Genomic DNA, 26,483 nt, shown 5'->3' with positions numbered 1-26,483 from the left:
GTGGAGAACATGGCTGAAGGGAGGAAGGGCCTCGGGGAAGACAGCCCTTGGGTCTCTGAAGAGGGTCTCCTGTGCTTCACTGGGATTCTCTGAAGGCACAGAAGAGAAAACCGAAACCCCATCCTTTCATCTAATAAATGCACTGTTCTTTTTTTCTTTTTATCCTCACCCAAGGACAATTTTGCATTTATCTTCAGATAGAGCGGGAGGGAGAGAGGGAGGAAGAAAAAGAGAGAAACTTCAATGTGAGAGAGACACATCGAGTGGCTGCCACCCACACGACCCCAACCAGGGCCGGGGACAAACTGCAACTGAGGTACGTGCCCTTAGTGGGAACCGAACCCGGGACTCTCTGGTCCATGGGCTGATGCTCTAACCGCTCAGCGAACTGGTCAGGGATAAATGCAGCATTCTTAATGATGAGGTTCAAACATGATAGGAGTCAAGAAATAAAATCTGTAGAAAAGGTCCACTTCGAAAGTGCCTAACTCCCTTCCTCTCTCAGGACAACTGCCTAGAAACTAGAGAGCTGAAACCAGGGCTTTTCCCGCATCTATCAGGGTGTAAGAAAGCGCAGACCCGAGATGGATGTCTGAGAGAGAAGTGGGGTATTGAGGAGTGTTGTTGTTGTTGAGGAGTGGTGGTGGTGTTGAGGAGTGGTGGTGTTGGAGAGGAGTGGTGGTGTTGAGGAGTGGGGTTGTTGGAGAGGAGCGGTGGTGTTGGAGAGGATTGGTGGTGTTGGAGAGGAGCGGTGGTGTTGGAGTGGAGCGGGGTTGTTGGAGAGGAGCGGTGGTGTTGGAAAGGAGCGGGGTTGGAGAGGAGTGGTGGTGTTGGAGAGGAGTGGTGGTGTTGAGGAGTGGTGGTGTTGGAGAGGAGTGGTGGTGTTGAGGAGTGGTGGTGTTGGAGAGGAGTGGGGTTGTTGGAGAGGAGTGGTGGTGTTGAGGAGTGATGGTGTTGGAGAGGAGTGGTGGTGTTGAGGAGTGGTGGTGTTGGAGAGGAGTGGTGGTGTTGAGGAGTGGGGTTGTTGGAGAGGAGTGGTGGTGTCGGAGAGGAGTGGGGTTGTTGGAGAGGAGTGGTGTTGTTGGTGTTGGAGAGGAGCGGTGGTGTTGGAGAGGAGTGGTGGTGTTGAGGAGTGATGGTGTTGGAGAGGAGTGGTGGTGTTGAGGAGTGGTGGTGTTGGAGAGGAGTGGTGGTGTTGGAGAGGAGTGGTGGTGTTGAGGAGCGGTGGTGTTGGAGAGGAGTGGTGGTGTTGGAGAGGAGTGGTGGTGTTGAGGAGCGGTGGTGTTGGAGAGGAGTGGTGGTGTTGGAGAGGAGTGGTGGTGTTGAGGAGTGGTGGTGTTGGAGAGGAGTGGTGGTGTTGGAGAGGAGTGGTGGTGTTGAGGAGCGGTGGTGTTGGAGAGGAGTGGTGGTGTTGGAGAGGAGTGGTGGTGTTGGAGAGGAGTGGTGGTGTTGAGGAGTGGTGGTGTTGAGGAGTGGTGGTGTTGGAGACGAGTGGTGGTGTTGAGGAGTGGGGTTGTTGGAGAGGAGTGGTGGTGTTGGAGAGGAGTGGTGGTGTTGAGGAGCGGTGGTGTTGGAGAGGAGTGGTGGTGTTGAGGAGTGGTGGTGTTGGAGAGGAGTGGTGGTGTTGAGGAGTGATGGTGTTGGAGAGGAGTGGTGGTGTTGAGGAGTGGGGTTGTTGGAGAGGAGTGGTGGTGTTGGAGAGGAGTGGTGGTGTTGAGGAGTGGTGGTGTTGGAGAGGAGTGGTGGTGTTGAGGAGTGATGGTGTTGGAGAGGAGTGGTGGTGTTGAGGAGTGGTGGTGTTGGAGAGGAGTGGTGGTGTTGGAGAGGAGTGGTGGTGTTGAGGAGTGGTGGTGTTGGAGAGGAGTGGTGGTGTTGAGGAGTGATGGTGTTGGAGAGGAGTGGTGGTGTTGAGAAGTGGGGTTGTTGGAGAGGAGTGGTGGTGTTGGAGAGGAGTGGGGTTTGAATCGAGGTGTGGGGTTGGAGAGGACAGCCATTCTTTGTGGGCCCAGTGGGCTCACATCCAGACGTGGGAGAGGCACCACACTGACACGTATCTTCAACCTCAGAGTTCTTCTTGACAGGCAGACTGTTTTGATAAATAAATTCCACCTTCTCACCCTCTGTGTGTCTCTCCAATGCATCCGGCTCTGCTCCATACCGCAGGAAGGAGTCAGGAGGGAGGAGGGCGTTTCCCACAGCTCTAAATGCATCTTTTTTATGGCAGTCCCCTGCCCCTTCGCTATTCACAGGGACCGGGACAACCCAAATTCTGTCAGGAAATGACTCCATCCATCTGGAGGCTGGAAATGCTGTTTGGTGGCTGGCATCATACCCCCCCGAGGAGCGGAGAGGTAGGGAGGCTACTCTCTTGTGAGCTGCTTGTTTGCTAGACCCAGTTCTGAGTCATTTGGTTGTTTCACTTAGTCCCCGTCGGGACCTCACTGGCATCTCGGCACAGCCAGTCTCCCATGTGTTGGGCCGTGTGTGGTGGGGGCAGCAGCATGGTCCCCAACTCTCGTGCTGCTGGGACCTGGCGCGTAGGACTCCAGTGTGGTCAGCACGCTGAAGTGTCAGCCCAGCTGCCCTGGGGCCCAGCTTCCTGCTGGTGCTGTCCGAGAACCACTCCTGCTTGTGCTTCAATGACAAGTCTTCGAGCCTGTGTCTGGACCTGCTCTGCCCCGAGCCCTGGGATCACCGGCCCCTCCAGGCCCCTCCCTTGAATTACGGGGTTCTCCCCCACCCAGGGGCGACTCTAACCCTGTAACTGGTAAGAGAGTGCAAAGGCAAAGGGCACTTCTCACGAGCTGCTGCCTGGAAAACAGAACCCCTGGCCCTAGCGATCGTCACCACCACAGCACGCTCCTCCCGACTCCTCACCCCAGAGGCCCCCTGCAGCTGGGCTCAAGGGCCACCGGGTGATGGAGCTGTCCTGGGTTCCACGGACGCCCGTGCTGCCAGGAAGCAAGACACACTGACAGGATTAAGGACAACTGTGAGACCACCAATGTGCCATTTTAAATATAACATTTATTGCTTAGATGGTTTGATACAGCTGTCTTCTCATTCTGAATTTGGAAGTACTATACAACTGAATACAAAGGAACAAAAGTACCAAAACTAATCTTGTGATTCTGTTCATGTGGCATAAACCAGTTTTGTACATAACATGTAGCAGCAGTTTTTAAGTTCCCTTTAGAAAAATATGAACTCTACACACTCATCATTGTTTCCTGTTTAATGCACGGGCTGAAATCACCAGGATCAACTTCCTTCTTGAAGGAGGAGAGGAAAGAGGCGACGGGCTGAGGCGCGAGGGTCTTTCTGAAGCTGGCGTCCGCCGCCACCCAGCTTCCCCGCCGCTCGGACAGCCCTTCGGGTTTTGTTTGTTTTCACAGCCAGGAGTTTCATGTAGTGACTGAATCTCAGCATTGTGTCCACAAATCAAAGGGAAAAACAAGAGAAAAACTTGCACCTCAAAACCTTTTCAGAAGATCCATATATATATATATTTTTGTAAAAGCCCTGAGAGGAGAAGGAGAATCAAACAAAATGAATAGAAACAAATTAGCTGGACATGCAAACTAAGCTACGATTCACCCAGAGTTTAAACAAATCACAATTTTCACAGTTTAATATTGGGGGAGGGGCAGAACAAACAAACAGTCCGTCTCTCGACCTCACGTAAACGTGGCGAGACCGCTACCAGGGCACAGATGAGCACTAGGAAAGCTCCGAGTCCAGAGTGATCACCGGAGCGGCCGCCGGGCCTCCTGCCGGCACCGCAGCGCGGTGGCGGCCGCTCCAGTGCCGGGAGTTTAGTGTGGAGAGCTGCAAAGGGAAAGAAAACACTAGACACCCCAAATAACAACAAAAGTAGGAACGGTCGTCATATAACAGGGGAGGCACGCACTGGTTCCGAGCAAACCGCCAGGCCGAGTGACATGGGATCACTGGTTCTGAGGTGTCCTCACCTACAGTAAATGAAACCTCGTTTTGGAACGGGCTCATACATCCCTAATACAGTTAAAAATTACATATACCTCAACTTTTTTCCTTTCACATGCAAAGATAGCACTTTTCATTATTTCAAGAATACATATCTTCCTTTGAAGTCTGGGTGGTTGGATTCTGGCCGCCAGAAACGGGAGGGCCCTGGAGGGCGGCAGGGGAGCGGGCTCCCCCGGGCGCCCAGAGGCCCAGCTGGAGGACAGGACGCTGAGCACAAGCTCAGCTACAGTAGGACATGGCTGTCCTCACTGCTGCATCTGCAGTGAGGGAGTCTATTGCCTGCATAGGATGCTCACACTTTTTTTTTTTTTTTTTTTTTAAATAAATCCTGCCTTTTTGCACCCAGGGGTTCAGGTTATTTCAGAAACTAGAAACAACACATTTATCTTCAAGCACCAATCCCAAATCGCAGGAAGGTAAATATAAACCTATTTCTCATCTTCAATCTTGCATGTGCAGTTTCATTACCAGTAGTATTTCCTCACTTTGCAAACGACAGCAGCACACGCGGGAGGCTGGGGCAGAAGGCCGGCTGCACGCACCCTCCCGCTCCCTCGGGTGTGCGGAGGCCCCTGCGGGTTCTGCAGTCGGGAGAAAGGCTGTCTAAGTACAGTAGAAGAGCCCCGCCCGAGGGTGGCAAGGAAGCTGCGGGCAGACACGCACACGAGGGCCTGGGGCACCCAGGTCTCCAGGACAAATATTGCCCATTCGTTTCTGCTGACTGCAGAGACCAGCAAACTGATGAACTAATAATAATAATAATAATAATATTAATAATATATATACTGACGGGGGGGAAATCAGATACATGACATCTGTGTGTATTCTCCATAGATTAAGTTGCCAGGGTAACTCTTCTAAGTTAAGAACAAACGTCTTGAAACTTGAACATGAAATAGCATGTCTAATGCTGAGAGTGGAAACACGTATGAGGTCGAAGCTAGAATCTGTCCTGGTTTTGGCCTGAACCGAATTGGAAACCTCTACCCACCACATCCTGCTATACCGAGGACCAATCACAGCTCTACCCTACAGCAGACAGAGAAAGGTCTGAGAAACGAGCATCTCCTCCATCTCTCCTCTGGTGACCTACATGAAATTCACATCATTTTTTCCAGTTATTGGCCACGGTGTCCAAGGGCACGTTCTTCCTTCTGCTTCCAGCGCACACAACAAAGGCTGCCGTCACAGATCCGCGAGGACAAGCGCACACACCCAACACAGAAGGTGACGGTAATGCTTAAATGAACAAGGTCCTCTCCAAATAATTCATTAAAATATCTGCTTTGTTTTTTAAAAGTCATTTTGGGACAACACAACACCCAGGCCGACACTGAAGGACCGTAAGTAGTTAAGGCACGCGAACGGCCCGGGCTGGTCTCCGCACGGGCGCGGTAAGGCTATGGCACCAAGAGGGCCCTCTCCCTCCTCGTCTCTCCAACAGCTGAAGGGCACTGAGGACACCTCAAGAAACAGATTCAGGACACTGCTGGCTTTTGTCTGCGTGCTGGGGGACAGGAGGGGCTGTCATTCCATCCCCAGCAGAGGCGAGGCACCTTCGGTGGAGGCCAGGATGGGGTGGGCAGGCCTCTTGCTGTTCCGCTCCAGCAGGTCTTGCATGAGGGCCACGGGGCTCTCTGGGTCAGGGTCACCCTGAGGCCCCTGCTCCTTGGGGCTGCCCGTGGGAGCAGCCTTGGGAGCACTCCTGCTGGCTTCAGCCTGCCCGGCACCGGCCGTCCGGCCCACAGCCCTGCCCTCCCTGCGGCCGGCACCCTCGGCCAGGCCCTCCTTCCGGCCCCGAGTGGCAGCCATGTGGCTGCTGGCTGGCAGAGCCGAGTCAGCCTCGCTCTCCGAGACGGGGTTGTTGCCGCTGTGGGTGGACTCGCTCTCACTGTCCTCCTCGGCCCGCTCATCCCGGTCGCTGTCCTTCCCGTGATGTTTGGCATGCCTGGCTTTCTGGTGGACACGCTGATGGCGAACCAGGCTGTGCTTCAAGGTGAAGGTTCGCTCGCAGGTCTGACACTTGTACGGCCTTTCTCCTGGAGCAACAAGGGGAGAAATCATGTGCATTAACGTGAGACCACTGGGAACCACCTCAGCTCCACACAGCAGCAGCCACGAGAGGCAAGGGGTGCGCGTGGCAGGCCCGAGACCCTCCCTTGCAGGGAAACCCTCTCATTAGTCTGAATCGGCAAAATGGGGCAGCAGAAACGCAGGTGCCAGCCACGGATCCTCTCCCTTTCACCTCTCAGCCCAGGCTTTCCACAGCGATCCAGGGACCAGAATCTCGGAGGACCGCAGCAGTGGCCCTCCCACAGGGACAGGCACTGTTTCTGAGGGCTTTACGACAGTGGCCCTTCCTACATCAAAGGCACGAGACACACTGCGTCCTGGTATGAAGCAGCTGGGGCTTCCCTCTGGCGCACAAATGCTGGGCTGTGAGCAGCTGAGACCCACCACCTGCCAGGAGTTCAAGAATCTGTCTGCTGGGGGGCCAGCCCCAGAGCCCTAACTCCCAGCTCACCGCAGAGCTCCTGCAGGAGGCAGGGGCAGTGCTCGGGGAGCCGGGCTGTGCACCTGCCCACCGGGAGGGAGGAGGAAAGCTGAGACCAAGACTGGGGCCTGGGCAATCTTTATTCGGAGGATGGGGGAGGGTTGCTTGTATCTTCTGGCTTCATGAGTGTATCCAGGTCTCTTTTCTACTCAACAACATCCCCTGCTGAGGGGTTTGCAGCCTCAATGCTGCAGCTGTCCGGCTCCAGGAGCAAGAACCTATGCAGAGCAGACCCCCACGGTACACCAAGCTCCCGGCTGAAGGCCAGCAGCAGACGAACCCAGACGGCTGCAGAGCCCCACCCCAGTCCTTCCAGGCTCAGGCCTCCAGGAGACCACGGCCCAATGCCCAGCACGCACATTCTCCTAGGTGCTGACAGGAGAGAACAGCCATCACTCCCGTCCTAGAGACAAGGCTGAGGCTCAGAGGGAAGACAGCACCGCAGAGGGACCGGTTGCTGCCCCTACAGGAGCCTGCACATTCCAGGCGCTAAGAGAACAGCTTGTTAAAGTCCCAGCGCACAGGGCTCAAGGGGCGTGTGCAGCTCAGCGCGAACCCTGAACCCGCCGCCTCCGGTTTGGGTTCTGTCCCTGCTCTGGGCAGGCGCCCCTCCGCACTGAGGGGCCCTCAGCAGGCCTGGGGCCGGCTGCCCTTACCCGTGTGGGACCTCATGTGCCGGGTCAGGTCCTGTAGGGACCAAAACCTCTTGTTGCACACGGTGCAGACCTTCTTCCTCTTGTCTGCCTTGCTGGGCAAACTTCTGGAGGAGTCTGTCTTTGGCTTCTTGTCATCGTCACTCTTCTCTGAGGCCTTCTTCTCGGCTGCGCCCTCCCCGTCGGAGGTGCCCTCGGCCTCCTCACTCTGCTTCTCCGCTGAGCCTTCCGACACGGCCTCCCCCTCCGCCGGGGGCTCGGGCTTCTCCTCTGGCTCCAGGTCAGGGGCAGCGGTGGTGACGGCAGCGGGTTCAGGCGTCGACCCTTCGGCTACCCGCTTCTCGCCCTGGCCCTCCGGAGGGAGTGCTCTCTCCTCCCTGGGCACTTCATGGCCATGGGCTTTCCTGTGGCGGCTCAGGGTCCCGAGGAACTTGAAGCTCTTGCCACAGGTGTCGCAGGTGTGTTTCTGGTCCTGCTGGGCCGAGCTCCCGCTGCCCACAGCACTGGAGTCGCCCTCGGCCAGCTTGAAGCCCATCAGCTTGCTGGCAAGGTTGAGGTCCAGGCTCTTGTTGCTGACCGTGTCTTCCTCTGGGCCGTCTTCCTCCTCGTCCCTCTCCTCCACACAGCGCTTTTCCTCGGGCTCCAGGCTCTCCGCGGCTCCCCGCTCCTCCCCATCCACGGGCTCCAAGGCTCCCCGAGTCAGTTCCTCCACGGGGACCTCTTCTTTGACCTGGCTGGGCTCAGGGCCCCCCCCTGACCATGGCTGCTCTTTCTCCCGAGAGGTGAGGTCCAGCACTTCGCCTCCTGTGGCTGATGTCTCCACGTCGGACTGGCTGTCTGTGGGAGCAAGCACAGGGGCATGGGTTGAGACCAAATGTCACCACACATGCCCCTTCCAAGGGCTCTGTCGTGAAGCTCAGCGGGGCCTGCCCGAATCATCACTCCTTACATCCATCCCCAAGGGCCTAAACGGATTTGGGGTTAATTTATAAAAGACAGAAAGAATCTCCATGTACACACAGGCTGGGGTCACAGGGCTTGCTGTGCTTCGGAACCCCTGCCCCTTTCTTGCCCACTGGCGGCGCCCGGGCCCCCCGCCCCCACAGCGATGCTCAGGCCCAGGGAGGTGTGAGCGACTGAGGGCAGCAGACAGAGGAACGGAGAGAGGAGAGGTGGTGCATTCCAGAGGTTCACAGCGCTAGGGAAGTGGAAGGAGCTGAGCTGTAAAAGTTATTTTTGAGTGCAGAGATCACACAAACATGCAACATACATGGTATCACCCCCAAATACCACAAACATGTGTGTGATGATGAAATGGCCCACAGCACACTCTCGCCTGATGCCTAATTTCCAGGCAGAGGTCCAAGGCAAAAGGCGACACGTGCAAACCAGTGGGCCTCCCTGGCTGCTGTCAGGATGACCCCATGTAGGGTGCGGAAGCATTTCCTGTCTCTCAATTTGTTCCTACCTGTCCACTCTCCAGAGCAAAAACAGATGGAGACAGTCAACCCCCGTTTTTGAGACCTCCTCGAGGGATGGCATGGTGGCAGTACTAATGACAGCACACGGATGGCAGGCTTTATCAGAAGCACTGTCCTCATTCCCTTCGAGCTGAACGGGCTCACTGACCTTCAGTTGTGCGCTATAGCGGTGAGGCTGCCTGCTGACACCTCTGTTCAACTATGCCCAACGGCCTACTGACCAGGCCGCGACTCCGCTTCACAGCGCACACGTTAGACGCACCGCACCCGCCCAGGACAGCCCGGAGCACCGTGCTAGAGCCAGCAGACTCAGCTCACCTGGACCTCAGGACGCGCCCGACATGTGGCAGCGTCCACCCACACCCACCACTCTGAGTCACAGGCTTGCTTGCCTGCGTCCAGGTGGTCTTGGGGGGGGGGCAAAGGGGCTGGCACTGCCTGGCCTGTGTCACACCTGCCGGGGGCGCTGGGCTCCCTCCCACCACCTGCAGCGCCCCTCACTGCTCTTGTTCTGCCTGCACCCTTGGGCAGCCCCTGGGTATCTCAAGAGGGTTCAGAAGGAAACAATCATGGTGTGACTGCCAAATTTCTGACAATGATTTTTGAAAATTATTCACAAGTTTGAAGATGAATCCTGAGATATACACCCCAATGTCGAGGCCATATTCTAAGAATAAACCAGATGCTCATTTTCCTGAATCATTCCAATAGGGAGCATCTCTTAAATGGATTTTGGTATGAACTCTATGCTAAAAAAATATATAGGACGCTGTTTCTTATTTGATGGTTTTGTAGTAGTCATATTAAAAAAAAAGAGGCTTAATCTCTGGTTACTTGCTATTTTCTCCCAGCACATTCTAGGTTCTCTTAATTATTAAGGAACATGGATTATTTATTTATTTACTTTTTCCAAATAAGAGCTGTTTATTAGCCAGCTGGCGTCTGATTCCGAACACCCCTGTGACAGAGCCTTCGGAATCAGCCCGGAACATGGATTATTTTAAAGTTTAACTGTAGACTGTATGAAGATGAATGTGGAAAAAAATATCACATGCATTCTGAAACTGAACCCAAGTGAATACACTAGATGAGGTCGCTCTCAGCCCTGGGCCATCCCTCAGTGTGAACAAGGGAGCGGTTCCCCTGAATTCAGGGAGAGGTCAAGTGCCTTCCTCGGGTGAGCAGGAACTGGCTGCGCTCTGCCAAACTTCCACTAGGGGGAGTATCTTGGCAGGACAGCCCAGGCCCTTCCAGTTTAAGCAACCTCAACTGATTTCCATTAGTGATTCTTGGGAACAAAAGACTTAACCTCTTCTCGTCATCTCATGAATATCCAGCTTAAAATAACAGGTCCTTATTTTGATGCCTGCCCTCCTCAGACCCCCACATTTTCAAATACAGGTAGCTGATGACCTTTATAAGCAGTGCCACCACCTGAACGCCTTAATTCTCTGTACTCATCATCCCTCATTTGTGATGCTAAAGCTAAAAAAATTGCTAGTGGAAACAGACAGGATCCTGATGGCACTACCTCCTATAGAAAGGGGAGACGTTCACGTCAGCTCAACAAAGAAAAATGTACTGCCTCCTAGAAGTTCCAGGTCCTCAGCTGCAGTGAAGAGGGACCAGCCCAGACGCCTCCTGACGGGCAGGGCAGTGCTGTCCAGCTGCTGTCCGCTCTGCACCTGCAGGAGCACTTCCGGTGCTGGGCACACTGACCCTGGGCTCTGGCTGGGAAGGGCGGCCACCGCGGAGGGAGTTGCAAAACTTTCACATTTATGCTGATTGAGAAAGGCAGGGCAGGTGCCCACAGACACGCAGGATCCTGCAGGCACCCTCTGAGGAAAACTCCGTGTCCCTCAGGGCAGAGTGGGCCAGCAGCTCTGGCCACAAGAGTGGCGAAGAGTTTCAGTTTAACTGAGTGAGCAGCGTGCCGCCCGCCGAGCAGAGCCGCCCCCCAGCATTTCCAGCACTCCTCCAGGGAACCCAGGGTGTATTTTCGTGAAAGACCTTCTGTGATCGAAAAGTCAGACCCATGTTATAAAGCATGTTTAGGGATTTTAAGAAAAGCAACTCAGGCATATAAATCTAGAAAACCCCTCAAGAACTTCCCTGGTCATTTCCTGCCTTTGTTTTTATGGTCTTCCTCTAAGGCCCTACTTGCAGCTTCATGGGAGGAGCGCCCGAGGGAACTGTCACCCCTCCATTATGCTCACCTGGTTTTAAAAATTTTCCCTGAAGTCACTGAACTGCACCTCCCCACTCTTCCCTCTCCTTAAATCTCCATCCTCTTTCTGGGCACGAACCGTGACCACAATTACACCAAACATATATTTTCTCTTGGCTGGTTTCACGTTACAACTTTCCGTGAATTCTCTTTTTTCCAGAGGCTTTTTCCTTTAAAGAAAACCTACAGGGCGGAGGTGAGAAAGGACTCTGACAGGACTTGGAAAAACAAAACAGCCAATTTGAGAACTAAACCCACCCACCCTGTGAAACCTGGTGCTGAAGCGAAGACGCAGAGACGTGCGTCCTGATCAGCGTGGTGCCTGCAGACTCCCAGGCAGCCCTCGGTCCAGTAGGAGCCTCAGGGTGGGGTGCTCAGTGCAGTCTGGGAGCTCAGCGCAGCGAGCTCGGTCATCACACTCAGACCTGTAGACTGTCTGCAAACTCTGAAACCAAACCCTCGGCCACTGCCATGTCTGCTTCTCGCCTCCCTGTGGGGCCGCCGTGGAGTCACACTGCTGCTTCCTGAACCAGCTGCCACCCAGGCACGCAGCACCCCGAGTTCTCTCAGTGTCACGTGGGCCACCTAGGGTTGAACAGCAGGTTGTCCACCACCTCTGGTCCAGGGGATCCAAGCCATGGCAGGATCTGTGGCAGTCCACATCTTTCTTTACACAAAGGTCCTGGCAAGTCACGTGCGAATGGAAGCTAGGGGTGGAGGCGGGAGACCGGCTTCCATTTTCACACACTCAGAGGGGTTGATTTTAACTAGAGGGCTTGGCAGTTCAAGGACTCATTTCACTAGGTCTCGGTGGGAGGTGTGGGGAAAAAGCAGAGGGTTCCAGACCAAATCTTCTTCCTGGATATGCTACCCCCCCCCCCCCCCCACAGTGACTGAGATGAGGATAGGGGGCCTGGGATTAAAGCCTGGCCCTCTATCCACACCGACGGGGTGGGACACGACTCCCAGGCAACACTGCTCCCCACCCCCACCCAAGTCTGAGGAAGAGAAGTATAGGACACAACTACAACCCTAGAAAAATACATTTTGGGGGAACGTCATCTGCTTCAAGCAACGGGGAATGTCAAGCCTTCCAGAATGGCCCCAGAGAATCCACACCTGTAAGACTGTTATCAACCCATGGCCAGTAGCGATGGGTCTAAGGAACCTGCAGCAGCCAGTTTCTTTTATTGTTTTGAGGGGTGAGGGGTGCTAGATCCCAGTGGTTGGAGATGACAGTGCACTGAACAGAGGACATGAGTCAACACAGAAGCTGTAAGGGGCAATGTGCGGGAGACGCACTGGGCAGCCGTTAATTGCTCTGTAGGGCTGGAGGAAGGAAGCGTGTATCAGCACAGGAGAATAATACCCGGATTCAGGTCAAGCAGAGATGTGATTAAGGAAAGGACATGCACAGTGCTTTTTCAAACAAGACAAAGTTTTGTTTTACTGGGAAGAGAGTCATTGAAAAGAAAAACACCCCACCCCACCCCTCCCTGTCAAGGGCTGGGCGTCCCTAGTTCCTGCAAATACCCTGACATCTGTGTAGCCCATCCCTGCTTCGCAGAATTGGCAGAGGCTGGGGCTGAAGAAAACAACACCCCAAGCTTTTACGGTTTCACATCCCTTTTAGATGTGTTGCTTCCAAGAGCTAACACACCCTCCCTTCCATGCCACCTCCAGCAGGGCCCATGGCTGACTACGGGGTCTGCTGGGAGATGGACAGACCCTCCCAGTAGCTCAGAAGGGCCATCTGGGAGCACTACCGACCATTGTTGCCACACCCCACCCGGCTGCATGCTCCCACCCTCGGCAGGGCCCGCTGTTCTGACCTGGAGGCCTGCAGGGAGGTGGGCAAGGCGGCCCCGCCACGCTCCGAGGGCCCACAGTTTCTAGGAAGCTAACCAAGGCTAACCGGGGCTGAGCGAGGGCTCTCCTGTCCCTCTCCTCCTGTCCATCACCTGGAAGCACTACCTGTGCTATCATGGGGTCCAACATCACTCTCTTTTGACTGGGGAATAAGCCCGTTTCTTCTCAGGGAACAGTTGGTAACTCCGTGTTTGCGCAACTGGTGCCGTTCACAGTTAGATTTGGTAGAAAAGAAGGCATCGCATTTTTGACAAGGGAAGGGTTTCTGACCTGAAGCAGGAAAAAAAATAGATATTTATCTGGCTTTCTACTGCAATGATAAAGAAAAGTCGCTTCTGAGTCATTCTCCTGGGATTATTGGCATTTGCTCCCCCCTCCACCCCATTCTTTAAAAAAATTTAAGAAAACACATAAAAAAATATTGAACACAAGTCAAATGATCATTTTCCCTTAGTCTGAGTGGGATGGAATGAACATTTTGACTTCAAAATACTAAAAGTTAACAATGAAACCAAGTATGTTTAAAGCAAAACAATAGTATTGCAATTAAAAATCTTAAATAACAACAATAACAAAAAATGAGTGAAGGGATTTCAGAGCACAGCAAGAGAACATCTATCGTTGGTCACAAGGAGAAGATAGCTTTTAATCATTTCTAGCATTGCAAGAACTATGCGCACTGGAATGTCAAAGGGGATGCCCAGGCCCTCCTGCAGAACTCTGGAACCCAGGACGTCTCTGGAGGCCCGTTTCCTCCGCCTGACCTAGGCCGGCCTGGCCTCCTACAGAGAGGGAGGTGGGGAGTTCTGACTTCCCAGCATGGCTCCTGTCTGACTTGATGAGCCATCCTGCAGTGACCTCTGCCCAAGGTCACTATGTCCCTATCCAGCAAGTCAGAGGAGGTCTGCTCTCGGTATTATGAAAGGTTCTTTGTTCCCTGCTCTAAGCTCCTGCTAGAAGTAAATAAGTGACCAACAAATCCGAGTCTGCACCAGGAGGTCATGTGCTCCACTGAACAGACCTGAATTTGAAGAAAAAGCACTCAACAGCCTGATCCCACCCAACTCCACCAATGTGGTCACCTGTTAGAGAGGAGCACACCGCTCCTCTCCAGGAGCTATCTGCTTTGGTTTGTCCATCCTCTCCTTTTATTTGGATTCCTTCTGTACTGCAAACATGTGTTAAAATGTAAGCCAGCTCCTCTGCAACGTGTCCCTTGTTTGCGTGGATGGGTGTGAGGGGAAAAGCAAGAACCAGAGCAGAAAGTGTGGACAGAAAGAGGAAGGAAGAAAGGAGGGGAGAAGGGAAGTGATTAGGAGAGAGAAGATGGGGTAAATCATTTACTGTATCACTGGATTCTTGCTTCCCCCCACCGTCTCCAGATCCTAAGGTCCTAGTTTCTGACTTAACAGGGTAAAAGGTTTGTGTACTAACAAACAGGAGTTCAGAGTTGCAGCCCAGTCTGTCTTGTAACCCTGGGAATGCCACAATCAGACGCACGTGTTAAAAAATGACGGAAAAGATATAAAATAGAGCTGCCATGTGATCCAGAAATCCCACTTCCTGGTATTTATCCAAAGAAAACAAAAACACTCGTTGAAAAAGATACATGCTCCCCTATGCTCACTGCAGCATTACCAGTAAGAGCCTTGGCAGGGAAGCACCTAGATGTCCAACGACAGACAGATAAAGAAGATGTGGTGCGTGCGTGTGTGTGTGTGTGTGTGTGTGTGTCTCACGCACACACAGTGGAATATTACTTAGCAATAAAAAGAATGAAATTTTGCTACTTATGATAACACAGATGAACCTAGAGGGTATTACACTAAGTAAAATAAGTCAGACAGAGAAAGACAAATACCGTATGATTTCACTTATACATGTAATCTAAAACAAAAAACAGATGAATAAACCAAACAGAAACAGACTCATAGAGACAGAGAACAAGCTGATGGATGCCAAAGGGGAGCAGGGTGAGAGGATGGGAATAAAAGATAATCAGCATAAAATAATAAAAAATCAAAAAGGCATGACACTAAATGCATGAATCCAGACTGGATTACAGACTAGAAAAAGGTAGCTCAAAAGGAAATTTTGGGTTAACTGATAAAATTTCATTATGACTGTGGATGGGGGGGGGGGGGGCAGGAAAGTCACCCTGCACAGCTCCCTACAATTGTGGGGGCCTGACTAGTGCAGGCGCACAAGCCCAGGCCCTCACGGAGGGAGACGCGGCACGGGCCTGGTACCTGGGCTTCCCAGAAGGGGAGAAAGGACTAGCATCATCATCTCCCAGTCCCACAACTCTGGAAGTGCCACTTGCGCAGATTGGGCTGGTGTGGGGCCCAGCACCGTGGGAACCACTGCCCCACCAAATCCGAGCCTCAGTACTTCAATACTAACCAAAGAAGGGACGGCCATTCCCTCCAGAGCTGAAAGACCCTTTCGGCAGTGTCCAAATCACCTGTGGAGCTTTTTAAACATACAGATGCCTGTATAGTGATGTATTATGGAACTGTATCCTTGAAAATTATATACTTTTATTAACCAATGTCACCCCAGTACATTAAAGAAAAACAAATTAACTAAAAAAAGGAAGAAGAAGAAAAAAGAATACAGATGCCTAGAACAATCAGAGACCAGGGAATCATAAACCCGGGAGGTGGGACCAGAGGCCCGGAACCTGGCACGCACACTTATGAAGAGCTCCACAGGGCCCATGGCACCACGGGGGACCCTCCCACTCTCTAAATTTACCCTCATGAGCTCAACAGGTGTTTTCTGCTAAAATTATAAGGATGTCCTTAAAAAAAAAAATCACGCTTTTGAGTCAAGAATAGCTTTAAATGTATTTTAATGTTAATTGCGCACCCTCCAAATTATTCCTGCTTTTCACTAAACAGTGAAAATAAAATTTACTAATTATTTGGACTCTGTTTTAAGTAAAAAGAAAAATAAAACTTTTCCTTTACCATCTTATTAACAAAAGGCAACATTCCGACTTCTCTGAGTCAGGCCAGATGCGAGGGAGAGAGCTGGGCTGAGAGAAGTCACAAGTTGTGACTATGAACTATGATACGAATCTTGATTTCAAATAAAACAATTGGTTTCTTACTTCTACCTACTACATGATTTACTCTGTAATTTTCAAGTTGGTAAATATTCCACTTTATAACAGCCAGGCTGATGTCCCATGATGAAGATTCATATTAATGCTAAATTCAGAAAACAAAATAATGATGCCAAAGTACAGTCTCAATTGTGAAGATTCCCAAAGGGACACTAAGGGCAGTCTTTAGAAGTTCACATGTTACTGCACAAGTCTTACATTTCAAATAGCAGGTGCTTTCCAACTGCATGGGCAGAGCAAACCATGAGCCCTTTCAGGAGTTATAATTGTACAGGTTTCAAACTTGCTGACTGGTAATCTATGTGGGAAGAAGCAAATGACTTTATTTACTTGGTAACTACTACAAATTAATGCTTTAACAGGGGTGTTTTATTTTATTTTTTTCTTTATTGATTTTTAGAGAGAGGGGAAGAGAAAGCGAGAGAGAAAAACATCAATGAGAGAGAACATCAACTGGCCACTTCCTGCATGCTCCCCACTGGGGATTTGGCCCACAACCTGGACATGTGCCCTGACCAGGAATCAAGCCAGCAACCTTTTGGTGCATGGGTCGACGCTTAACCACTGAGCCACACCAGCCGGGCTAGCAGGTGTGTTTTAAAATGTACCTGTAACCACAAGAAGTTACCTTTGTACCAGAGACGTGAGATAGCCCTCCACCCCAATGTGGTAAAAACCATCACCAACCAGATTTCATTCTCATAGAACAGTCAAAAAAGGAAGAGAGAACTTTTATACTTAACAATACTATCTGGCAGGCACTGGGGGCAATAGAGAGCACACGAATAAACACAGAAGAAGGCTCATGATGTGGCTTCACACCCCACACTTCTCTCCACCACCCCTGACCTCTCAATGAAGGTTCCTTTCTTCCTGTGTTGGGTAGAGGTGTGCTCAGGACTGGCTCAGTTAAATGGCCAAAGCTACCACTTAGGGAAATTACAAGGAGCCAAACATACCTGGTGTCAAGAGAGATTTACACTCAGGTTTGCATATCTTTCTGATTTTAACTGTGATGCCTATGGCCCAAGAGCAGAGGGTTGGAGACGTAAGTGGGGAGGGCCCCAGGCTGGTAAAGAAAAGGGGTTAAAACCAACGGGGAGATAGTGAGCCAGGGACCCCAGAATGTCAGAACTGGAGGGCACCTGATACATCGCAGGGCCCCAGCCCTTCATGCTCTGAGGAGAAAGAAGGTGAGGACAGGGTCGAAATGGACTGGCTGTCCACTGCTGGCACTCAGTCTGCCACCTGTGGCCTAAAACACAAAATGCTCACAAGGGGGAAAAGGAAGGGACAGTGGAGAGGCAACACCGTTCACGCACAGAAAGGTAAGGAACCAGGAAGTGTTCCTGATCAACAGGGCATCGTGCTAGGAGAAGGAAGAGTGGAGGAGCAGTTCAGCTGTGAATGGGGAGTGCCAGGGGATGTGAAATCTGACAGCTGACGCCAGCTTCCTCATAAGACACAATTCAATTCCTAGAACCTGAGCTACGCAGACATAAAGGGCTGAAACCTGGCGCCCCTTGCCCACAGCAGCAGTGAACCCCTAACTGCACCCTCAACACCTGGTCTACTCAGCGCTGACTGTTTGGAGGGTGGGGTGGACTGGAAACATGTCTATGAGACAACAGACTGACAAGATGATAACTCTATGCATTTGCCAAGAGGTCAGGAGAAGGCTGGCTCTCATGGTACAGACACAGCTGGCCTAAAGGCAATCTAAAACGGGTACAGCTCAAAGCTGTGGGCTGGAGTGCAGCTACAACTGAAAAACAAAAAACAAAAAACTCTTCCCTGTATAACACTGTTCACAGGGTCATTTCATGTCCATGTTTAACTGCTCTTATGTGTGAGCCTCAGTCTTATTTCAAAGTTTCTAGAGGGAGCACGTCACAGAAAGCTGGGGAGCCGGAGGCAGGCAGCTCAGAGATTCTTCAACAGCAGAGCTGCCTACCAGAAAACCATCGGTCTGTGGAAGAGGGGGTGAGTCAGAAGGCTCCCCAGGCTCTGTCCAGCTCCAGCACTTGATGAATGGGAAGTGTTCTAACACAGCACCAGGCACACCAAGTGCTCTATAAAACGATTTAACAGAGGTAATGCTGAGATTGCTGCTCGAAGCTGAAGCCGTGAAACAGCAAAGGAAGCTAAAGGCCCACTGGGTGCCAACCTTTATGTGTGTCTGTGCGTGTGGCTAACACCATTCTGTGGTCATTAAGTCTCTGATATACAGTACTCTGGTCCACATCTGTCTTCTAACCTTTTCTCAAACCTCTTCCCAATCTTCCGCACGGGGACGGGAGGATACAGGGAGGGAGGAGGCATGACCTGTACAAGACCAGCAGCCACACCACCCTGACCATGGGGCAGCTGCAGGGATCTTGACCTTGGCTTTGAACTCTAGCTCTCGTACTATTCAGTACTCTCATGACCGTAGGCAAGTCAGACTTTCCAAACCTCCATTTCCTCTGGCAAAATGTGGACCACATCGCCCTCTGGGGACAGTGATGAAGACAGGCCCTGAAAGGTTTCTCTAGCAACCCTGAGTGCTCCCCTCACAGTCAGGCCCTGCAGCCCTGCTGTAAGAACACAGCATGACAGGACCTCAGGGACGGGGCCGACACAGACACAGCCACCGAGGGTGTAGGAACCGGGAAGGGAGAAGTGGCAGAACATGCTTATATTTACACCTACCCCACCCTGCCCCGTCTTCAACAAACCTCCCATCTTCCTTGTTTGGTTTCAGACGCTACTGAATTTGATACCAGCTAGAAAACTTTGATACTCAAAAGTCAGATATTGGAAATGACTCACTTCACAAATGGGCTTATATCAGACCTCTTCACAGACACGGGCACAGCTCCTGAAAGGAGCTCCTGGCCATGCCCGTCCTCCTGGGGAGACTGCTGGTTCGCTAGGAAGAGACCATCCGGGAATAAGTGGCCTCATCGGAGAAAAATGTGCATGAGACCCATCTCCTTAAGCACAGGACTCCTAGCTGGGTGAAGGTGGTTGGGAGGGCGGTAGTGGGGTGAGGAAAGGCAGGGCAAGAGCCAGACTGTCTGTATTCTGAAAAGCAGGAACAGAAATACTCCTCCAGACTCTGTAGGCAACCGTAAAGCATCACCCAGACAGGGTAGCAAGGGAGACTGTGTGTGTGGAGCGCGCCTTCTCTTTAAGAGGCATCTCCTTTTCCGATTTTTTCCTTCACTAGGACCGTTACTTTACTTTGTCAGGCTTACATCATTTCAAATGGAAAGAAAATGTGGCCTGAAAATGTAGCATATACTTTACAAATCTAGAAATTCTGGTTCTTGTTAAAAGAGCCCTCCAAGGACAGGCAGGCCTGACATCCACCATTGGATTCCACACACCAGAGAGAAACGCCACATCCGTGTGGCCAGCAGCCTCACAGAGACCCCGCAGCTTGCGCTCCCCTCCCATTCCTCTGCACGCTGTCTTTGATCCCCCATTTATAGAGACGGCCTTCGTCTGAGGGCTTCTGGGGAGCTTCAAGTGATGATCAACCCTGAATGAAGCGTCTCCACCTGGGTACAGAGCACGGCTCACACAGTTCCCACCACCTCCCCTCAACTACCTACCTAGGGTTGTCAGACTTAGCAACTAACAATACAGGTCACTCAGTTAAATCTGAATTTCAAATAAAAACCTAGTAAGTTCTTAGTATATCCCAAACATTACATGAAAAATATTTATCCTAAAAAATTACTTGTACTTATTTGAAATTCAAACTTAGCTGCTATCCTGCATTTTATCTGGTAATCCTATACTGTATAACTCTGTATTCGGTTTTAGGTACTACCTATTAATATTTGGGTTATCCAAATATTATCTAAAGGTTGGGGATCTCACCCAATTTACTCTTAGTGCAATGATATAAATCCTGTATGAACATTTAGTAAATTATAACTGAGATGAGAGGTGCATGGTCATTAACTTCACACAAAGTTCCACTTCCCTTACCACCTGCTGTGGGCAACCAAGTGGGCAATCCCGCTGCGTTCTCCAGACGGGATGGGATGGATGGCAGTGAGTCACTGATGGGTCTAGGGCCATTTTTCATCTAAAACCCTTACTTTTGATCCCTGCCTTCACCAGCAGCCCTCAGAGGGCTCAGACAACAGGAAAAGGTCCCCTGGTTACCTGAGCACACGGCCTCACCAGGCAAAACCCCTTCTTCTGACACTGAGGAGGAAAGGAAGTGGAGAATGGGGCCATGGGAACAGGGTCGCATGCTTTCGACCCCACCCCTCACTCTCCCTCCCACCCTGGCCGGCGGCCAGTCTCCCCACGGGGAAGCAGTGCCCATAGCCTGGCAGGCCCTCTTACCGGTGTGTGTGAGCATGTGCCTCTGGAGGGAGCTAGCCCAAGGGAAGACTCGCGGGCAGTGAGGACAATTGAGCTTCTGCAGGCAGCTGGCATAAGAGTTCCGCTTTGCCCTCAGCAGCTTGTCTTCTGGGGGGCTGCCCTGCTCTTCGTCACTGGGCCCATTGTGGTCAGCAGGGGCGCTGGCCAGCTCGTCCTGAGCATCATCCTCTGCTGTCTGCAGAAATGGACTGAACTTGTTGGTGTCTGTGGTGGCCAACATCTTCTCAATGCTGGCAAATTCCCCACTGGAGTCCAGGTCCACCCCGTCACTGCTGGCTCGGGGTCGGCTCCTCAGCCCCCTTTTCCGGCCCCTCTTCTTGGACAAGCCAGCCGGCCCCTGCTCAGTGGGTGAAGATGCCTCTGGACTGTTGGCAGCAGGAGGTGGGTCGCTGGATTCTTTTGGGCCAGTGGTGTCAGTGGCAACTTCAGGGACAGTACCTCCTAAGCTGTCTGAAGCTGGGGTGTTACTGCTGGTGCTTGTGGGCCCTGGGTCAGCCACCTTGGTTTTGAGCAAGGTGGGGGCTGAGGACACGGATGAGATGATCTGGGCAATGGAGGCCAGTGGAGGCAGCTCTTCTGTCATAGGGGGCTTTGGCAAGAGCAAGGGGGGCTTGGGGCGCAGAGGTCGCAGCAAGGCTGGGCTGCTGATGAGGGCTGAGTTGCCCAAGAGAGGGGAACTGTTGATGAGGGCTGATGAGTAAATGGGGACAGCGACCTGAACGGAGCCCTGCAGGGGCTGAGCGTGGGCTTCCAGAGTAGTGGCTGTTGAGGCTGCTGCTGAAAGGGCCAAGGGTTTTTCCAGGATCCCACTGGGCCCCAAGGTCACTGGCAGAGTCGGGCATGGCAGCGGACAGGGAGAGGCTTGCTCCCTGCTCCCTGGTTCCTGCTCAGGATTCTTGGCTTCACTGGGAGCAGCCAAATCCTTGTCTCCTTTCCTAAAGTTCTTGGGGATGGACAGGTCAATGGGCTCCATGGAGCAGTCATAGGGGGCAGAGGAAGAGGGGCTTAGGAACAAGGCTGTGTTTTCCTGCTTCACTTGGACTAGGGCCAAGCCCTTCTGGGAGAAGTCCAGAGGCTCGTTGAAGTCTACTAAGAGGTTGCTGGCTGGCTCCAGCTTGACAGAGACGTGGGGAGGTGGAAGCTGGGTGGGGCCTGTGTGAAGATAGCCATTCTGGGACTCCAGGAAGCTGGAGAGGGGTTTGCGCTCGCCAAAGACCCCACTGCCCTCCTCCATCCTCCCTGAGGCCTCAGCCGAGGGGGCCTCCTTGGGGCCTAGGCCATCCGCTGCCAGGACATAGCTCTCGATGTCGTGCTCTGGCACATGCAGGTGCTGCTTAAGGATGTGGTGGATGCAGTTGCGTTTGGCCGAGAAGGTGGCGCTGCACTCCTTGCATTCGAAGGGCTTGTGGCCCTTGGGGCAGCCGCCCAGGCCGCGGCCACAGTGCGTGCGCATATGGATGCGCAGGGCTCGGTAGTGCTTCAGGTCTTCGCCGCACAGCCGGCACACCGTGTCTGGGGAGCAGAAGGCGTCCACCATCTCGGCCGCGCTGCTGGTCACATACTCGATGTTCTTCTCGATGTCCTTCCGGGTGGCCTTGAGGTGCTTCTTGCGCAGGTGCCGCTCACAGTTGGCCTTGACAGTGAAGGGGTAGTGGCAGATCTTGCAGATATAGGGCCGCTCGCCACTGTGCGTGCGCAGGTGGCGAATGAGCGCAGCCTTGTCTGCTGCGATGTAGTCGCAGATGTTGCACTGGTATGGAGAGATGCCCAGGTGGGAGCGCACGTGTGCGCGCAACACCCCCGAGAAGGCGAACACCTGGTTGCAGAAGCGGCAGGGATAGAGTACCTTTCGCATGGCTGGTGATTTCTTGCTGCTAGGGCCTGTCATGATGGCCTTGAGGTCCCCCTCTGTTATCTCCTGCTTGATCTTGGCCTCCATGCTCAGGGGAAGCAGGGCCTCGATGATGCTGTCCTGCTCTAACTGCGTCTTCATCTCAGCCTGGCCAGGCAGCTCCACTCGTGGCTGCTGCAGGAAGAGCTGCATGGCCGTGTGTGGCTGGGACCCAGACTTGGATTGTAGCAGGTGGGCGCTGGCAGCCACCTCCATAGAGCCTTTAAGGAGCTTTAGGGGCGGTGGGGGCAGGCTGGGACTAATGCAGCCGGGGGAGGCTTGCTGGGCATTGATGAGAGGGGGGGGTGTTGAGGTGGCCACCACCGTCCGTGGTGTGACCAGGGGCTTTGGCTTCAGAGGGGGCATGTGTTTGAAAATCGCCTGCAGAGGGGCGACAGGGGCCTTGGGGAGAGGCGGAAGACTAATTTGAGGGGGCGCTGAAGCTGCCATCTTCAAGATCTGCTGGATGTCAGCCAGTTCAATGGCCGACTCCCCAGAGATGGGCTTGACCACAATACTACTGTCGGGCTGGATGATGAAGCCCTTTTGGAAGGGCTGCAGGGACAGGTGCTTCACACTCTCCTTGGTAGCTGGGAGGACTGTGAGAGAACCACCCAGGGAAGAAGCTTCAAAAGGAGACAGCCTCAGCATGTTGGTGCAGCCGGGATCCTGAGGTAGCTGACACTTGAGTGTCTGGAGCTGTATTGCTTGGTTGTCGTCCGGCAGGGGTTCCTCGGCCGGGACAGGCTTGATGTCTTTGGTGTGCTGCAGGCCCAGCAAGGCCAGGAAGACCTTCTGGTCCAGGGCGTCACCAGGTAGGGTCTTGGCTTGCAGCCGTTCCCGTCCCTGGTCCCCAGCGACATGGGTCTGCTTGTGCAGGGCGAGCGAGGACAGCATGGGAAATGCCTTGTCGCAGACGTCACAGACGAAACGGTGCTGCTCGCTGATGCACCTTCGCAGGTTTGTTTCACACCAGGCCTGTAAAAGGAAATGAGGATTGAAAACTCATCACTAAACAGATACAGAATGTACCTGTTGCATAGCTGCCACAGCATCCAGCTTTCTCCATGACGCATAAGAAGCTGACCCTTCCCAGCTCCCTGACTCTGAGAGTGAATAAGGAAACCCCAAAGTATCTTAAGTATCATGTTTTCTTCATGAATGACATCAACCCCCAGGGTCTCTTAGCAGAGAAACAACGAAATATAATTAAGTAATACTGCCTACCACTGGTAGAGAATCAGTTAACTCTGTGCTACCAGAAGAGGGAGTACCACGTGGGGTTACGAGTGTACACACATGGGTACATACGTATGGAATCGAGCTTGAGGCTTATGCACTAGAAGAACTTCACTGCTGATATCTTCTATCTCAATTTTAAAAAACTGCAAAAAGATAGTTTCAAAGTACTTTTAGCAGGTGCTTTATAAGCAGAGAACAAATATGGCTCAGGTTAATAACAAACCAAAACTTTTTTTTTAAAAGATTTTATTTTTTTATAATTTTTTTCCCTTTATTGATTTTTTTTTTGAGAGAGAAAGGAAGTGAGAGGGGGAGAGAGACAGAAACATTGATGAGAGAGAACATCAATTGGCCGCCTCCTGCATGCCCCCCACTGGGGATCGGGCCCACAACCTGGGCATGTGTCCTGGCCGGGAATTGAACCAGCAACCTCTTGGTGCATGGGCCGACCCTCAACCACTGAGCCACACCAGCCAGACCAAAACATTTTAAATAAAAACTATAGTGCTGAAAATATTTAGCTGTAAGGCTAATTAAAGCTGTGATGTAATTAAAAAACAAAATGAAAGGCCACTTACATACACCTCTGAACCCAACAACCCAAAGACGACTAAAAGGGCCAAACAGAACTTCAAAAGGAAAGGTGCTGCTAAAAAACAAAATGCCATGGACCTTATTTTAAGGAAACCTTAGGGTGAGGACTTTAAGTCCAACTGCGCAGACCATGCAGGCGGTGGCTGCCGATTCTGCCGGCCAATGAGCATACCTGAGAAATCCGAGGAAACTTCCTACAGGAGAAGTCAGTGAATCCTAAATCATGGAAGCCAGCAGGAATGGAAGGGTTGTTCTGGATGAAAGGCCTTCCCACTGCGTCTCTGGGAAGCTGTTTGTGAACAAGCGCATTGTGGCGTAGTAATCCTCGATGTGTTCGAAAGGTGACGCAGCAAATGTCACATCTGGGAGGAAGAAAGGGACAAGATATAAGGAGGCAGCCAAGTTCTAATTTCCACCTGTCCATCAGTCTTTTTGTTGTTGTTGTTAATCCTCACCCAAGGACATTTTTCCATTGATTTTTTTTAGAGAGAGTGGAAGGGAGGGAGGAAGGGAGGAAGAGAGGAGAGGGACACATCAATTGGTTGCCTCCTGCACGACCCCAACCAGGGCTGGGGATTGACCAAGGTAGATGCCCTTGACCAGGAATCGAACCCTCGACCCTTTGGTCTGAGGACCGATGCTCAAACCACTGAGCCAAACTAGCCAGGGCTATCCATTAGTCTTATTGTATTTTGTTTTCCCCTTATTTACAAGTAAATGAAAATAAAATGATGTGACAAATCATCAGAATAAATGAAAAAAGAAATAAGACATCAAGAAGCCAGTCTGCTCATGGTTAGCAACAAAAAACTCTTCCTCAAGAAGAAATGATAACCTAACAACCTGTGGGTGTCCAATCTTCGCAGACAGCATGGTGAGCACAGCCGAAGGCCCACTCATCCTACCCGAACTATGTCACTAGTGATCATTTCAGCTTTCTCACTCCCTCTGCTCCATGGGCTCTCATCATAAAACATGTTTGGAAGTCAAAAAGCACAAATTTACACAGCATCTCGAGCCACCGTTATCAGCATCCCTGGTATCTGATCAAGATAAAAGGATACTCAGATTCTCCAACTGAAGTAGCAGCATGTGACAGTGATTAAATTCTGACATTATTACCATCGTTATGTGAAAAAGAACCGCACCTCCCACCTATTAAACCCACACTACGTGCAGGCCTACGGGGCAGTGGCACGATCCTGGCAGGTGGACAGGCACCCTGGCCTCCATCACACTTATGAAATCAATAAGGCTGGAGTTGCACAGTTTGTAAGATACAAAGTCAAATGGCAAGGCCTGACCTACCCTGAGGCTGTCTCCCTTTCCTAGAAACCCCCCACAAATGCAGTCCCTCTAACGGTCATCATGCTTCACTTCAGAGATCTCCTCCTCCTCCTCCTTGAATGTCCCAGGCCACCTGGACGCATCAGGAATACTGTCCTAAATGCTTTCTCCACTTCCACAGCAGTGTTGTCTTGTAGGTCTTCACTGAGATCTACCATCTTAAAAACTATACAGCCATTATAAACTATACAGTTACAGGATATTGTCAACATCCCCTACACCAGGCATTTTCAATTGGTTTCATCTCATGGCAAACATAACTAATTACTAAAATACTGTGGCACACCAAAAAATACATTTTTTGCCAATCTGACAAAAAAAAAAAAAGATATAATTTTGATTCATTCACATCGTACGGCTGTTGTTGTATTGGCTGCTGTCACTTTTTTTTTTTTTTTCAACAAGCTAAGGGAAAGAGGTCAGTGCACCTGACTAAATAATCAGGTGTTGCATGTTTTAAAAATTCTTGTGGCATGCTGGTTGAAAGATCACTGCCCTAGACCATCACTAGAGCTACACGTGACAGGTCCTATTATTGTTTCACAAAGAAAGAACTTGGGCACAGAAGAATAGTCATACTGCATAGACCTTAGTGGAAACTGTTGTTGCTTTGAAAGGCTTCTCTGGAAATGAAGAGATAATAAAATCACCCATGAAACAACTGAGCTCATTTTCATCTGGTGATGAAAGAAAGAAGTGCCAAGTACATGCAACCCTGCTTCCTCTATCACGCAGAGGCAGAACGTGGCCAGTGAGGCCCCACTGTAGATCCGCCTCTCCTATCTCCACTGCTAACTTGGCTGCATCTCGCCATCAAGATTTCTGTCATCATTCAATTATGTCTGGAATACTGGGTTCCTACAAGCTACTCAGAAGGTGAGCTCCTTCTGATAGAATTCTGCTGAAGCTCACCAACTGCGATGAAGGCTTGGAGAAGAAGAGATGGCTTTAGAGAGCTCCAAGTACCTGTAGGTATTGCAAGTTCTCACAGCAGGGGGCCCAAACAAACCCCGGACCACAGGAACCATTCCCTGCCAAGGTACCAGAGGGCTAAGTCACAGGCTGTGAGACAGGCAGGGAAGCAGAATGGGTGCAGCAACG

General features: G+C 51.7%; 2 protein-coding genes across 9 annotated transcripts in view; both read right to left on the bottom strand.

The window, feature by feature from the left end:
* Positions 1-521: 521 nt before the first annotated feature.
* LOC118626201 (extensin-like) lies at positions 522-1,994 on the bottom strand. Its single transcript, XM_036255595.1, has one exon. The coding sequence runs from the start codon at positions 1,992-1,994 to the stop codon at positions 522-524; it is 1,473 nt and encodes a 490-aa protein (XP_036111488.1).
* A 2,312-nt stretch (positions 1,995-4,306) lies between these two features.
* The window catches only part of RREB1 (ras responsive element binding protein 1), a 134,228-nt gene continuing 112,051 nt past the window's right edge, over positions 4,307-26,483 (bottom strand). For 5 of the 8 annotated variants that reach the window (XM_036256250.1, XM_036256251.1, XM_036256249.1 and 2 more), the window contains 5 exons: positions 24,208-24,397; positions 20,270-23,177; positions 12,898-13,062; positions 7,219-8,052; positions 4,307-6,047 (listed from right to left, as the gene is read on the bottom strand). In XM_036256250.1, the coding sequence (XP_036112143.1) occupies positions 5,536-6,047; positions 7,219-8,052; positions 12,898-13,062; positions 20,270-23,177; positions 24,208-24,397 (4,609 nt within the window). In that variant the 3' untranslated portion in view covers positions 4,307-5,535. The remainder of the gene's footprint in view (positions 6,048-7,218; positions 8,053-12,897; positions 13,063-20,269; positions 23,178-24,207; positions 24,398-26,483) is intronic. The other 3 variants (XM_036256254.1, XM_036256255.1, XM_036256253.1) reach the window with 2 other exon arrangements.

This window comes from Molossus molossus, unplaced genomic scaffold (assembly GCF_014108415.1).
Source record: "Molossus molossus isolate mMolMol1 unplaced genomic scaffold, mMolMol1.p scaffold_m16_p_12, whole genome shotgun sequence".
In the NCBI taxonomy this organism is placed as follows: Eukaryota; Metazoa; Chordata; class Mammalia; order Chiroptera; family Molossidae; genus Molossus; species Molossus molossus.
The sequence above is the reverse complement of the archived record's forward strand: the minus strand, read 5'-3'. Positions and strand labels throughout refer to the sequence as shown.